Source organism: Xiphophorus maculatus, chromosome 14, assembly GCF_002775205.1.
Source record: "Xiphophorus maculatus strain JP 163 A chromosome 14, X_maculatus-5.0-male, whole genome shotgun sequence".
Taxonomy (NCBI): Eukaryota; Metazoa; Chordata; class Actinopteri; order Cyprinodontiformes; family Poeciliidae; genus Xiphophorus; species Xiphophorus maculatus.
The window spans coordinates 20199445-20215810 of NC_036456.1; the positions used below are offsets into that span (position 1 = coordinate 20199445).

Consider the following 16366-nt stretch of genomic DNA (forward strand, 5'->3'; position numbering starts at 1 on the left):
GCTGGTAAATTAATTTGCTCCTATGAAATGGAGGGGGAACGGATTATTTCAGGTGGCTAAAATATTTGGTTTCCCCTCATAACTTTGGCAAATAAAGAGCAAATATTACCATATTTACAGGTTTTGTTGTTCATGAAGGGAAGATTAAACTCAGTTGAAGACTTGCAAGTAAATAATTTTTTCCCATGTTATGGAGGAGGAACAGACTATTTCAGCCAGCTAAAATATTTGGTTCCCCTCCTTTAACTTTGGTAAATAATGATCAAATATCCACAGGATTTGTTGTTGCTGAGAGGAATAAACACAGTTAAAGACTTGCTGGTAAATTAATTTGCTCCTATGGAGGGAGAACAGATTATTTCAGGCAGCTGAAATAATCCTTTCATTGCTTTGGCAAATAAAGAGCAACCGTTTCCAAATTCTCCATGATTTGTATGTGTGATAATATGTTTGAACCACTAAAAATTAGCAACTAGACATTTCTTTTATCCAGTAATCTGTCATATTTAACATTAGAAGGTGATTTTATAGAAAGCCTACACTTTCTGTTCAGGAAGTCTAATCTTTGTGTCCTTCTGCAGCTTCCATCTTCTTATATTAGCAATGAAAAACTATAAATTCACACATTGTGTTGGAAACCTGTTTGGTGACTTTTATTTGTCAGACTTAAGTGACAAAAGTTGGAGAAAGACCGATTCTCTTGGCGTTTAAAATAACAACACAAAACAGCGTAAGAAAACCTCGTTTATTTATTTATTTTACAATTTTGTTCTTGTTTCTTTTTTCAACAACAGCTGCCGATTAAACTGAAAGTTACAACCTTAGCATGATTATATGAGTTGTTTTACCGAGAAATCGATCAGAAGCGCCATGGAAATGATCAGATCCTCTCTGGCTGCAGTGCGCGCTCCCGACACTGGGAACTGATTTTCACAGGGGAACAGAATTTCGCACAAGACCGGTTCCCCTCCAGTCCAGCAGGGGGCGGAAACAGAACCTGCAGCTGGACCGCCAGCCGCCATGACAGGCAGGAAGAAGGAGAAGAAGAAGAGTTTCACTCAAACAGCTCAGAGAAACAGAAGAAGAAAGTTTTAGCGCCACTTTCAGAACCAGAACCAGAGTTCTGCAGAGATTCGGTTCGGTTCGGTCCTGGAGGCTGAGGATGGGCTCCCTGCAGGGGTTCCTGGACCGGTTCGGACCCAGCAGTGAAGCGGTCAGTACCACCCGCTCAGTTGTTCCGGTGTTATAGATTAACTGGTGGCTAAATTAAATGGCTGAAACCTGTTTCTAAATTGTAGGTGGCTGTGTTGATGCCTGTTGAAAAATACTGCTTGTGTTACAAAACCGTTTGCAAAACTTTACTATAAATCCCATTTGAAGCAAATATGTTTAACGTTACATGTGAAAATTATGTTTCAAAACAAGTTTCTACAGAGTATCGTTCAGTTCGCTTCGAAAACATCACATTGGATCAGAACCAGATCAATGAGTAACGATCACATTCAGGTCCGGCCTGTAATGTTTGTAGTGCAGTACATAAAGGAAGCCAAGTCTTTTAAAGTTATCTGGTTTATTAACTAACAGCATCAGCCATTATACCCTCAGGTTTCTACCCGCTCCGGTCTCTGGCTTCTTCATGTCCTTTTCTTTAATCTTCTTCTTGCATCACCACCTACTGGTGCTGCATATCATTACATCCCCGTTTCAAGCTTGTTTGTTAACGTGTCAACTGCTTTCACTAACAGAGTCACCAGTAACAACATCACCAGTAACAACCAGTAACAACAGAGTCACCAGTAACAACAGAGTCACCAGTAACAACATCACCAGCAGTGTTGTATAAAGTACTGAAATCTCAGAGTCAAGTAAAAGTATAAGTACCTCTCCAAAATATGACTTTGGTAAAAGTCCAAGTCACTGACTGAAATGTTACTTGAGTTAAAGTCTTAAAGTATCTGAAACTTCTTGTACTTAAGTATGGAAATTACTGTAAAAATGGATGTACTCAAGTAATGTAATGAAAAGTACAAGTAAAAAGTAAAACAAAGCAAATGCAGTTTGAATGACATTTTTTATATTTTGGTAAACTTGTCAAATACACTTAAAATAATGTACCCAACCAAGTGCAGGCAAAATTAAACCTGCTAATAGATATACCTGCAGGCATCATTTAGTTAAGAAAATTAGGTGCTTTACCTATAGCACAAGGTTAACTTAACCTGCTTTACAACTGAACCAGCTTCTTAGTAAACCCTCCAGGACAGAAAATACAAAGTTTTTGTAAGCCTTAAGTTTTCCCTTCAAGTAAGGTCAGTGCTGAAAATGAGAAAAATAAATAGTACAGAAAATGCGGCCAACATGAAGAAAAAGAGCTGTTACGATTACTCTACTTCACAAATCAGTGAATCAGTCAGTAGGTGGTGCACACAACTGGTCATTATGCAAAAGAAAAAAAACCCCAGAAAACTTTGGAGCGGGGGGGGGGGGGGGGGGGGGGGGGGGGGGGGGGGGGGGGGGGGGTGCTGCCCACTGACGCAGCTCAGTGATTACGTGACACGCAGCGCCGTGCCCTACAATGCACTGTAAGCTATGTAATGTGTTTTGAGGCAATTGACCAAAATCCCGGACAATTTTTAAATTCCCCCCGGACATCTTTTTAGGTCTGAAAAGTAGGACATGTCCAGGAAAAAGAGGACGTCTGGTCACCCTATCACCAGCTGGTGGTTCCCCTGGAGCCGTGTCCGACGTAGTTGCAGTCGTTGTGGTCTCCGTCTCCTCCTCCTTGTGGCTGTTGCTGATTGCGAGACTTGCTTTGTGCGAAACAGGCGTATCCTATTGGTGGTGATGAACAAGCCCAGGCAAGTAGGCTACGGACTTTGTTCGGTAGCCTACTTGCTACTTGCAAATCAGCAGGTGGGATCAAAACACTTTGTTTCTCTCTCTCGCTTTTTTGTAACGAGTAACTAAACCACACATTGAAAATGTATCGGAGTAAAAGTACGCAATTAAGTTCGGAAATATAGTGAAGTAAAAGTGAAAGTCATCAAAAATTTTCATACTCCAGGAAAGTATGAAGTACTCCAAAATATACTTAAGTAAAGTAGTGAAGTATTTTTACTTCGTTACTATACAACACTGATCACCAGTAACAACAGAGTCACCATACAGACCTCAGGAGTTAACAGAGCTTCATAATATCAGAACTCCACCCTGAACAGTCTAACACTGTTTCCACTTCCTTAACCTTGTTTAATCAGTCTCTCTGGTGGTCTTCGTGTCCTAGTTGACCTTCTTAAGACATGTGTTGAACTAGTGTTGTTTGGTAAAGCATCCTTACCCACACCGTGTGGGTCAGTCGTCTCTCTGGCCTGATGGCCTGCATCGCTCTCGTCCTGACCCTGTTTCTGTGAGTCTTGTTCCTGAGTCTTGAGTAAACTCCTCCGGTTTCTCCTGAGTACTTGTCCACCATCCGTCTGTATCTCGTATGACCTGGGGCTCACTTCCTTGAGGACTGTGGCCTTTCGCTCCCACGTGCCTCGATCCTCGACTCTCACTGTCATTTTCTGCCAGAGCCTTCAGCCTCCTGGCTGTTTTATCATAGTTCTCTTTTTGTTTCTGTTTGAGCGCTGTTTGCTTTCCTGTCAGCTGTTTTGTGTTAGTCTTTAGTGATAGGTGTGGCAGCGTTGAACGCAGCTTGCGACCCATGAGGAGCTCAGCTGGGGAGAACCCGCATGCCAGTGGTGCAGTTCGGTAGCTCAGCAATGCAAGGTAAGGGTCAGATCCACTGTCACTTGACTTCTTTAACAGTCTCTTAATGATCTGGACACCCTTTTCAGCTTTCCCGTTCCCTTGTGGATGCAGTGGACTGGAGGTGATGTGTTGAAACCCATAGTCCTGTGAAAACTTCCTGAATTCTCTGCAGTTGTACTGTGGTCCATTGTCCTAATGACAAATAAGGGAATCCCATGCCTGGAGAAAACACTTTTCATGGGAGTAATTACTCCAGCAGCTGATGTGTTAGAAAGCTGGGCTATTTCTGGATAGTTAGAGTGATAATCTATTATCACAAGATAGTCTTTACCATTCAGGTGGCATAAGTCAGTTCCCACTTTTTGCCAGGGTCCTGTGGGTTCATCAGTGACCAGCATGGGCTCTTTGGTCTGTTTATAGTGATGTTTAAGGCACGTGGCACATGTGGATATCATATTATCTATTTCATTATTGATCCCCGGCCAGTACACTGCCTCTCTGGCTCTTCTCCTACATTTCTCAACCCCGAGGTGTCCCTCATGAATGCGGCACAGCATGTCTTGTCTCATTGACTGTGGGATCACCATTCTATTGTGTCGGAGCACCAGGCCCTTTACCACACTCAGGTCAGCTCTGACTGGATAATCTTGTGGACAGCTGCCCTTCTTCCAGCCATCTTTTAGGTTGTCCATCACTCTTTTTAGAGTAGTGTCTTTTCCTGTTTCCTGTATTATCTTTTACAGCATGACATCAGACACGGGCAGACCTGACATCACTGTGTCCACATGTACTGTAACATCTGCAGCACTGGACGAAACTTTGGCATCAGTGTCAGGTAAGGAGGCCCTGGACAGTGTGTCAGCCACAACATGTATTTTCCTGGCATGTAAACGAGCTCAAAATCATATCTTTGCAACTTCATCATGAGTCGTTGGATTCGAGGAGACCTCTCATTCAGATTTTTTTTATTTTTTTTAATTTGTGATCTGTCTCCGTAGTAAAGGTAGGTAATCCATATACGTAGCAGTGAAACTTTTTACACCCATAAACCAGCCCCAGAGTCTCTTTCTCTATCCGAGCATATTGTTGCTCAGTGTCCGTCATTGTTCTAGAGCAGTGGTCTAAAACTCCAGGCCTCAAGGGCCGCAGTCCTGCAGTTTTTAGATGTGCCACAGGTACAAAACACTGGAATGAAATGGCTAAATACCTCCTCCTTGTGTAGATCAGTTCTCCAGAGTCTTAATGACTTAATTATTCTATTCAGGTGATGCAGCAGAGGCACATCTAAAAGTTGCAGGACTGCGGCCCTCGAGGACTGGAGTTTGAGACCCCTGTTCTAGAGGCATAGGCCACAGGTTGCCAGGTGTCACCAACTGATTGCAGTAATACGGCACCTAGGCCCTCCTTTGAGGCATCTGTTGAGATTTTTGTCTTTCTTGCAGGATTGAAGAAGGTAAGGACTGGCTCAGTAGATATTGTTTGCTTTAGCATTTTCCACTCTTTATGTTTCTCTGTCCACTCAAACAGGTTTTTTTTTTTTTTTAGCAATTAGCAATTTTTTAGCATGTTGTTTTGGATGACAGATTTGGAATGAATTTGCTCAAAAAATGGATCATCCCTAGAGCTCTCAATACACCTTTCTTATCTGTGGGGTGTGGCATCTCCTGGATGGCTTGCACTTTTGAGTACAGAGGCTCCACACCTTCTCCTGATATCTTGTCGCCCAAGAAGACAACCTCCCTGACCCCAAACTGGCACTTCTCTTTATTAAGCTTCAGCCTGCTCTCCCGGACCCTCTGTAAAAGCCTAGTAAGTCTTTCATCATGTTCCTGTCGTGTTTTTCCCCACACCACTATGTCATTAATGTAGACTCTTGTGCCTACCAGACCCTCTGTTATTTGCTCAACTGCCTTTTGAAAAATCTCAGGTGCTGATTTAATGTCAAATGGCAGCCTGAGAAAACAGTACCTTCCAAACGGGGTGTTAAAGGTGCATAGTTTGCTGCTTTCAGCATCTAACTTTATTTGCCAAAAACCCTGCGAGGCATCTAGTTTGCTAAAATACTGAGCACCTGCCATCTCGCTGGTGATCTCTCTCTTAGGAATCTGATAATGTTCTCTCTTAGGCCTGTCGAGATAAACAATAAATCAATTAATCGTACGATAAATTAAAACTACTGACTTCATTTTAATTATCGGCATTATCGTCTCTTCTGACCTTTTTCTCTTTCTGTTAATGACACTAAATGAAAAAAGACTCAACTCCGGTGCTCTCCACTGACCTCTGACCTCATTTCCTCAGTGTAAAGCCCAGCGCACACGACACGATCTTAGAGCTGTGGGCTGATTGTCGGCCCATTTTCAAAACCTGACAGACCACACATTAGCCGACAGAAATCCTAGTTATAATGGTTCCACCGGGTTCGGTCCTGCCGTGTGGTGTCCAACAATGGGCACAAAATAATGGCTACAAGTCCAGTGAACTAATTTTAAAACCAGGCATTAATCAATACAATCTACCTGCAATGCATGTGGCTAGTGTCAGCGTAAAGTCCTGACTGAATGAAAATCATTAGAACCTATTTACGTCACGTTAACGAAGAACAGCTGAAAAGTTACCGGGTTTATAAACTGTGGTAGCAATTTAGCTCCAACTCCTCCTCTTGTCATTTCTATATTCTTTGCATGTTGAATAAACATTAATGTTGTTTCCACATATGATCTCCAATGTCCGCTGGACTTTGGGTTGCGCCGTTTCAGCTGTTTGGGATTCCCCTCCGTAATTTCACTCAGAAAACATGGAGGAGAATCCTGGCTTTCTGATTGGCTACCTGTCACATTCAACAGGTGTAGTTAAAGCTCCCAGTCGGGGAAAAATCCTGATTTGGATTGGAGCGGGGACAATGATCTACCATAACACACCACACAATCTTAGAAAGACCAACGTTTTAAGATTGTTGTAAGGGGAAAAATAGGAGCAAAAAATCATGTAGTGTGAATTATTGCATCAGGTGGTCGATGTGCCCATCTTCTCTATTTAAATCTAATTATTACTGAAGGGCAACATAATATACAGACTTCATAATCTGCACTCTTTTTGTCATGAAGTGCGGGTGTGAGGTGGTGAGGCAGACACAGCGGGAACCAGGTTAGATGAATGATGAAGATTTTAATGAAAATAACTTAGTCCAAACAACGAGCAGGAGTAACACACACTGAACACGAAGAGACGAAACATTGACGAGGACCCGACGAGGAACAAGGAACACAGGTGGAGTTAAATACACGGGAGGGTAATCACAGAAACGAGACACACCTGGGAACAATCAAGGGGAGGACAGGACAACGAAGAGACGTAAGGACACAGAAAACTCTAAATAAACACAGAAAAACACAGATCCTGACACTTTTGGTTGAATGCAATATTTATTTCCACTTTGGCTTTATGTTTAGTTTTTTTTCAAGTGAGTTTTTTGTTAATGGAGACTGAGAATCCATTTTATTTTTGGTTGTTTTGTTTATTTTGTTTATCAGTTCAAGTGTTAAATATTCTTTTGAAAATAAAGTGTATCTATCTTTGGCAAGAAATCGCCTGCATTATTACGTCATTTCCATTAAATCAGTGTAAAAAGGTCTTCAAACAATATTATCGTTTATCGCAATAATTTTTTGAGACAATTAATCGTTCAGCAAAATTTGTTATCGTGACAGGCCTATTCTCTCTTAATATTTTCATTTAGATCTTTGGGGTCTAAACAAACTCGTAACTTTCCGTTTGGCTTTTTGACACAGGTGATTGAATTTACCCAGTCTGTGGGTTGTTCAACTCGCTCAATGACCCCCAGTTGTGTCATCCTGTCCAGCTCTTTTTTCAGGCTGGTGCGCAGTGCAACTGGCACTCTCCTTGGGGCATGCACAACGGGCTTAGCGTCACTCTTAAGTTGTATTTTGTATGTGAATGGCAGGGTGCCCTGTCCTTTGAAGATGCCTGGGAAGCTATCTACAATGTTATACACCCCTGCACCTTGTTCAGTCACGCCTACAGTGTCTTTGTTGAGCTGATATATTCTCCTGACCAAACCCAGATCCTCACAGGCCTTGTCTCCCAGGAGTGACTGTCCCTTAGGAACGACCACAAACATTATATTGTGCACATTACCCTTTATATTCACTTTAAGTCTGCACACACCCTCTGTTTCCATGCTTTGCTGATTATATGCCCTGAGTGCAACTGTATTTTTTCTTATCTTAGGTTTCTCTTTAAGCTCTCTAAGATCATTAACATTTATAATATTCACCTTTGCCCCAGTATCAAGCTGAAATGAAATCAGTGTCCCATTTACCACAAGTGGTGCCACCCATTTATTTCTTTTGTCTGCGTTCCTAGCTTGATGTACATCAATATTCTTTATTGATGGACCCTTTCCATCTTCCTTGTTTACCATACTGATAAAAAGTGAACCACTACCATCACTTTGGTCACCACTGTCATTGTCATCCTGAACAGTATGTACTTTTTTATCTTTGGACACACATTCTGGCAAAATGATGTAAACCTCTGCATTTTGAGCATGCTTTTCCAAAAGCTGGACATTGCCTCGGTTTATGATCACTTCCACATCTTTTGCAGCTGAACATGCCATCATTCTTGTTCCTATTCTTGAACTTAGCTGTGCGCTTCTCTCTGATGGAGACCGCGTCCACTGCCTCGCATAGCTGACTGGCCGCTGCCGCGCCTTGCTCTCTTTCGGCGAATGTCTTCGCATGTTCTCCTGCCATCTCACTGGCTTGACAAATTTTGACTGCTGTTTCCAGTGTGAGATCACTTTCTCTCAAAAGTTTTTCTCTTGTCTTTATATCCTTAGTACCAAACACTATCTGATCGCGAATCAGTGAGTCCCTCAGTACACCAAAGTTACATGATGCAGCTTTTATTTTTAATACTGTCAGGTAACTATCAAACAACTCATCTTGCTGCTGCACTCGGGATCAAAACACGTACCGTTCAAATGTTTCGTTTTTTTTCGACAGGCAGTGTCCGTCAAACTTCTGCAGAACCACATCCAACTTGTTTTCCTCCTCGGTCTCAAATGTGAAGGTGTTGTAAACTTCCAACGCTTCCAGGCCGGCAATTGTGAGCATCATGGCGATCTTCCTTCACCTGGCTTGGAGTCCAGTCCCACTGCAGACACGTAGAGCTGGAACCGTTGCTTGAATGCTCTCCAGTTAGCATCAACGTTCCCTGTTAGCTTTAACGGCTCCGGCGGCTTCATTGCATCCATAGTCACGTAGCGTTCCTAACTGATGTCTACGAAAACAACAAACCTATGCAAAGGACCCAACTCCTGGTACCATGTAATGTTTGTACTGCAGTACATAAAGGAAGACAAGTCTTTTAAAGTTATCTGGTTTATTAACTAACGGCATCAGTCATTATACCCTCAGGTTTTTACCCGCTCCGGTCTCTGGCTTCTTCGTGTCCTTTTCTTTAATCTTCTTCTTGCATCACCACCTACTGGTGCTGCATATCATTACACGGCCCAAGCCTCTTTGGGGCCCTAAGCAAAATTTGGTTGGGGGCCCTCTCTTTCTACTAATAATGTGAATTGCTGCAATCAACGGTCAGATTAGATCATTCACCCACCTGAATAAGTTATAAACTTGTTGCAAATTTGACAGCCCTGTTTAATACATATATACACTGCCTGGCCAAAAAAAAAAGTCGCCACCTGGATTTAACTAAGCAAATAGGTACAAGCCTCCTATTGGATAAGTGCTGCATAGGCGATTATCTTTCAACTGGCAACAAGTTATTTAACCCCAGCTGATGCAATGAGTAACTCCTCATTTCTTAAACAACCACGGCAAAAGACACATCCTGTGGTCGTGGAAAAGACGTTAGTCTGTTTAAGAAGGGTCAAATCATTGGCATGCATCAAGCAGAGAAAACATCTAAGGAGATTGCAGAAACTACTAGAACTGGGTTAAGAACTGTCCAACGCATCATTAAAAACTGGAAGGATGGTGGGGAACCATCGTCTTCCAGGAAGAAATGTGGTCGGAAAAAAATCCTGAATGATCGTGATCGGCGATTACTTAAACGTTTGGTCAAATCAAATCGAAGAAAAACAACAGCAGAACTCAGGAGTACGTTTAATTGTGAACGCAAAAGCATTTCCACACGCACAATGCGAAGGGAACTCAAGGGGTTGGGATTGAACAGCTGTGTAGCCGTAAGAAAACCTCTAATCAGTAAGGCTAACCAGAAAAAAAGGCTTCAGTTTCCTAGGGAGCATAAAGATTGGACTCTGGAGGAATGGAAGAGGGTCATGTGGTCTGATGAGTCCAGATTTACCCTGTTCCAGAGTGATGGGCGCATCAGGGTAAGAAGAGAGGCAGGTGAAGTGATGCACCCATCATGCCTAGCGCCTACTGTACAAGCCTGTGGGGGCAGTGCTATGATCTGGGGTTGCTGCAGTTGGTCAGGTCAAGGTTCAGCAACATTGTGGGCCCAAAGAATGAGGTCAGCTGACTACCTGAATATACTGAATGACCAGGTTATTCCATCAATGGATTTTGTCTTCCCAAATGGAACGGGCATATTCCAAGATGACAATGCCAGGATTCATGGGGCTCACATTGTGAAAGAGTGGTTCAGGGAGCAGGAGACATCTTGTTCACACATGGATTGGCCACCACAGAGTCCAGACCTTAACCCCATTGAGAATCTTTGGGATGTGCTGGAGAAGGCTTTGTGCAGTGGTCAGACTCTCCCATCATCAATACAAGATCTTGGTGAAAGATTAATGCAACACTGGATGGAAATAAATCTTGTGACACTGCAGAAGCTTATTGAAACAATGCCACAGCAAATGTGGGCTGTAATCAAAGCTAAAGGCGGTCCAACAAAATATTAGAGTGTGACCAATTTTTTTTGGCCAGGCAGTGTATATATATTGTAGTGGCTGCTTATTTGTTCTGGTGTGAAGCCACTATATTGTTCAACCAGCTCAGTTTTCTTTCTTTGTTGACGTTTGTTAGCTTAGCTCTTAGCTGACGCGTTTCTGTCCGACAATATGCTCTTGTGCATTAAAAAGTACTTACTAGTCCACACAAAGTCTGATGAACGACGAACTTTACTTTTCTTCGAGCAGACATTACATAATAATTCTTCAATCTTGCACAGCATTCCACATTTTAACGGTCAAAAACTGTGTAGAGCTTAGTTGACCACACCACATTCAATTTTCTTTTCTGAACTAAGTGACACAGCACTTTTCATATATTTTCAATTATGTCCTTTAGGTGGCGCTTTTCTACAAAAGAAACATACTAGAATAAAACCTTATTGCTAAGAAAATATCCAAATATGCAAAAAGCATACACAACAACAAACAATGTTCAAACTGACATTTTTGGCTCTTACATTTCCGGCCCCATAATTGCATATGGAGGAAACGTATCAATTATATAACATAACTTTAGGAAGAGCAAAAATATAGAATATATTCAAAAAAGAAGTGTTGTAAATGTCTTTATACAATTTCCTTCTTATGAATCAAGCACAACTTGTCAATGGGTCTTTCCAAGGTGTTGGTCATTGTTTTCACAAGAACTTTGCGAACAAGACCCTTCTTATCTGGCAAAGTTTTTAGGACTCTTCCCATGACCCACGCATTCCTAGGAGCGGTTTCATCCATGATTAGGACCACATCATCAGTTGCGAGGTTTTCTTTGATTTGAAACCACTTTTGACGTTCTTGAAGTATGGGAAAATACTCTTTCGTCCACCGTTTCCAAAATAGGTCAGCAATGTACTGAGACTGCCTCCATCTTCTGCGAACATAGAGATCTGCCTGTTGAAATAGTCCAGCTGGTAACAGAGGTTGTTTTTTCCTCTACCAATCAGCTGCTCAGAGAAAATAACAACATGGTGACAGCGAGAGTTTGATCCGTGAATGAGACGGAAACTGAAGAGAAATCAGATGAACTAGTTTAGTTCTGGAGAGAAACAGCTGATCAATAATCTGGCAGTGGTTTAGATTTTATATGGAGGATGTCCAACAAAATGAGGTCATTTGAGAAACATGTTATCAAACTATTGCCACAAAAGGTTGAACCACAGATTTATTCACAGTCAGATTATTCTTTCCCTGCCGTTCAGAGCCGGTAGAACTGGAGATGTAGCTTTGATTCATTTAGTGATATGAATGGGAAAAATAACTCAAAACTTCTCATTCTTTTTTCTCTCTCTCTGTCGCCTTTAGGATACACACTGACTCGTTGCCATAGCAACTGACAACAACCCAACTTTATGTATCAGGATTCAGGACCAAAATCACTCAAACATTTCAAACATAGAGCAAAACATTCAGTTTGTTACAGTTTTATCATTTTAGACTTGATGTGTATTTTGGTTTTATTAATAAGTGATCGCTGTGGTAGATTAGCCACCACTGCTATTAGCCACCACTGCTATTAGCCACCACTGCTATTAGCCACCACTGCTATTAGCCACCACTGCTATTAGCCACCGCTGCTATTAGCCAAGCTAACACAGCGGTGGTTGATTAGCTAATTTAAACACCTGCTCTACTGATGATCTGTAATGTGTGTAAATTGCCTTTTTATTTTTAAGCTGAACCAAAACACACTTTATTCCACAGCTCATCTATTTGTTAACTATGTCAAAGTCAAGCATAACTGACCTACTTCCTTCTCTCTCACTATTTTTCTCTTAGTTAAAACGTTCCTGGGTGACGTCCTGCTGCAAGGGATCTATAGTTTAAAATAACATTGGCGCTCATTTAAGAATATTGTGATATACAGTTAGGGCCAGAAATATTTGGACAGTAACACAATTTTCGCGAGTTGGGCTCTGCATGCCACCGCATTGAATTTGAAATGACACCTCTACAACAGAATTCAAGTGCGGATTGTAACGTTTAATTTAAAGGGTTGAACAAAAATATCTGATAGAAAATGTAGGAATTGTACACATTTCTTTACAAACACTCCACATTTTAGGAGCTCAAAAGTAATTGGACAAATAAACATAACCCAAACAAAATAGTTTTTTTTCAATATTTTGTTGCGAATCCTTTGGAGGCAATCACTGCCTTAAGTCTGGAACCCATGGACATCACCAAACGCTGGGTTTCCTCCTTCTTAATGCTTTGCCAGGCCTTTACAGCCGCAGCCTTCAGGTCTTGCTTGTTTGTGGGTCTTTCCGTCCGAAGTCTGGATTTGAGCAAGTGAAATGCATGCTCAATTGGGTTAAGATCTGGTGATTGACTTGGCCATTGCAGAATGTTCCACTTTTTTGCACTCATGAACTCCTGGGTAGCTTTGACTGTATGCTTGGGGTCATTGTCCATTTGTACTGTGAAGCGCCGTCCGATCAACTTTGCAGCATTTGGCTGAATCTGGGCTGAAAGTATATCCCGGTACACTTCACAATTCATCCGGCTACTCTTGTCTGCTGTTATGTCATCAATAAACACAAGTGACCCAGTGCCATTGAAAGCCATGCATGCCCATTCCATCACGTTGCCTCCACCATGTTTTACAGAGGATGTGGTGTGCTTTGGATCATGTGCCGTTCCCTTTCTTCTCCAAACTTTTTTCTTCCCATCATTCTGGTACAGGTTGATCTTTGTCTCATCTGTCCATAGAATACTTTTCCAGAACTGGGCTGGCTTCTTGAGGTGTTTTTCGGCAAATTTAACTCTGGCCTGTCTATTTTTGGAATTGATGAATGGTTTGCATCTAGATGTGAACCCTTTGTATTTACTTTCATGGAGTTTTCTCTTTACTGTTGACTTAGAGACAGATACACCTACTTCCCTGAGAGTGTTCTGGACTTCAGTTGATGTTGTGAACGGGTTCTTCTTCACCAAAGAAAGTATGCGGCGATCATCCACCACCGTTGTCTTCCGTGGACGCCCAGGCCTTTTTGAGTTCCCAAGCTCACCAGTGAATATCTTTTTTCTCAGAATGTACCCGACTGTTGATTTTGCTACTCCAAGCATGTCTGCTATCTCTCTGATGGATTTTTTCTTTTTTTTCAGCCTCAGGATGTTCTGCTTCACCTCAATTGATAGTTCCTTTGACCGCATGTTGTCTGGTCACAGCAACAGCTTCCAAATGCAAAACCACACACCTGGAATCAACCCCAGACCTTTTAACTACTTAATTGATTACAGGTTAACGAGGGAGACGCCTTCTGAGTTAATTGCAGCCCTTAGAGTCCATTGTCCAATTACTTTTGGTCCCTTGAAAAAGAGGAGGCTATGCATTACAGAGCTATGATTCCTAAACCCTTTCTCCGATTTGGATGTGGAAACTCTCATATTGCAGCTGGGAGTGTGCACTTTCAGCCCATATTATATATATAATTGTATTTCTGAACATGTTTTTGTAAACAGCTAAAATAACAAAACTTGTGTCACTGTCCAAATATTTCTGGCCCTAACTGTATATTGTGTATCGTGATATAAAAATATATCAGGATATTAGATCTTCCTCATATCCTCCAGCCTTCATTCGCAGTCTCTGCTATTTCAGTTCTGCTTCAACATTCATTTGTTCACTTGCTTCTTGCTGAGATCTGGGCATCTTTAAAACCAGTTGCCCTGAAACTGGTTACATTTTCTTTGCTTTTTTTTTTTTTACCCCTCCAGGGTTTTCTTTTCTGTGGGTTCTAGTGTCCCTTATATGAAAGTAGGCTGACAGGAAACGGGGAAGGAAAGGGGGGAAGACATGCAGCAAAGATCGTTGGGTCCGGGAATCGAACCCGTGACGGCCGCGTCAAGGACTCAAGGCCTCCAAACGTAGGTCGCGCTGTCCCCTACGCCACCTCAGCACGCCCATAATTACATTTTCTTTGCTTTTCTCGATTGCAACATCCACTGCAACGTCAAGCTGCATGTTACCTGACTGAAGTAGTTTGCTTGTGGTGTTAATGTCGTACCAAACCACACAGTAAATCTGAAATCTGAATGACCTGATTTCTTAAGCAAGTCAGTGGGTCTCATCTTTTACCATGGGATCAGTAGTTTTTTCTCTGACTTCCAGTAAGGCTTCTCTCACCTGGTCTGATTGGTAACGTAACGGTTCAATGCTTTTAATCCTGCTGTCCCATCGTGTTTCACTCCAAGACCTGAGCATGATGTTCCAGTGCTTCTTAAGGATCGCCCACCTTGGAGGGGAACCTGAGAAGAACTTGTACAATTTTTCCACATTTCTAAAATATCAAGTTGCATCCAAGGACACCTTAGCGGTTTCTGAAACCACCAGGTTTAAATTATGGGCACATAAAAAGCAGGTGGATTTATTTTTGAAAGCCTTGCCTGAACTCCTTTATTTATTGTTTGGACCGTTGTCATTGGATTGTCCCCTGCAGTCTTCAAAGGATATTTAACTCTGAGCTTGTGGAGAATTAGTGCAGATAAGCTTTGACCAGTGGATTCAGGAGCTAAAGAAACCCAAAGAAGTTTCCTTTATCTCTGCTGTTCTACCAAGATTTAACCCAAGATCTAACCCTAACAACAAACATCTGTTCTTGATGACTCACATCTGGGTTCAATCCAGGATTATTGCATAATATCTTTTATTTCTGACACCATTGTCTCCTGTATTTTTATCACTTACACAGGTTATCAACCCATTTAGTATGGTTTTCCCCAAGAATATGATATGCTGTGCTCCACTGTGTGTCTTACATGATCTGCTAGTGTGATGGATTGAAATTTGGTTATGCTAGTCTGATTTGGCTGAAACAGTGGTCAAATTCAACCAGCAGGGGGAGTCTAGCGCTTGCGCTAGCTATAGTGAAGAGCACCGGAACTTCCTCCTTAGTTAATAATAACCGTTGGAGCAGAAGCACCGTGTCCAGCTCTTTTATTAAAATACTCCCCTTCTTCAGGGCATTTACATTTGGAGGCACCGCTGGGATGTTGATCATAAAGAGACCTGTAAGCCACCCACAAACACTGAAACAACTGCTGAAAACATACATCTATGCACAACTATGACAGGTAAAAAGAAAAACACACTATCAAAGAAAGACTCTACATTAGTTGACCTTGTTGGGAAGAAGTGTCTTGTTGGCTGCTATCTACAGCAGAAGAAAACACAGGCGCTCTGGGATACTGGTTCGCAGGTTTCTGCAGTTGATGAAGCCTGGAAAGCGGAGAACATCCCAGATGCAAAACTTCGAGATATAGCAGAAATTGTTAGCCCCTACAACTTGAGGCTACTAATGGCACAGAAATGCCATACATAGGATGGGTAGAAGTAATGTTTAAACTAGCAGCTGGTCTTGAAGAGTTCTATGTTCCATTGCTTGTTATGAGCGGTAGCCATCTTCCCCGTCCCATAATAGGCTTTAATGTTATTGAACATATTATTATTAACAGACAGAAACAAATGAACTATGAAGAGACAGAGGAACTTTTAAAAACAGTTAACATGGCTTTCCCAAATCTAAAAAAAGGATGAAAAAGCTTTCATTAAAGCAGTGAGTGTGGAGCGAACAAGTGAGTACCTAGTTAAAACAGCATGTCAGAGAATGACTGTACCAAGCCGTAGTACCGTCCAAGTAAAATGCAGAATAA

The 16366-nt window shown here is 41.9% G+C and overlaps 1 protein-coding gene across 1 annotated transcript in view; it reads left to right on the forward strand.

Annotated features, from left to right (window-relative positions):
- The first annotated feature begins 1000 nt into the window (after positions 1-1000).
- ctc1 (CST telomere replication complex component 1) overlaps positions 1001-16366 on the forward strand; it is a 127359-nt gene continuing 111993 nt past the window's right edge. Inside the window, exon 1 of the mRNA XM_023346464.1 lies at positions 1001-1213. Coding sequence (XP_023202232.1) covers positions 1163-1213 — 51 coding nt within the window. The 5' untranslated portion in view covers positions 1001-1162. The remainder of the gene's footprint in view (positions 1214-16366) is intronic.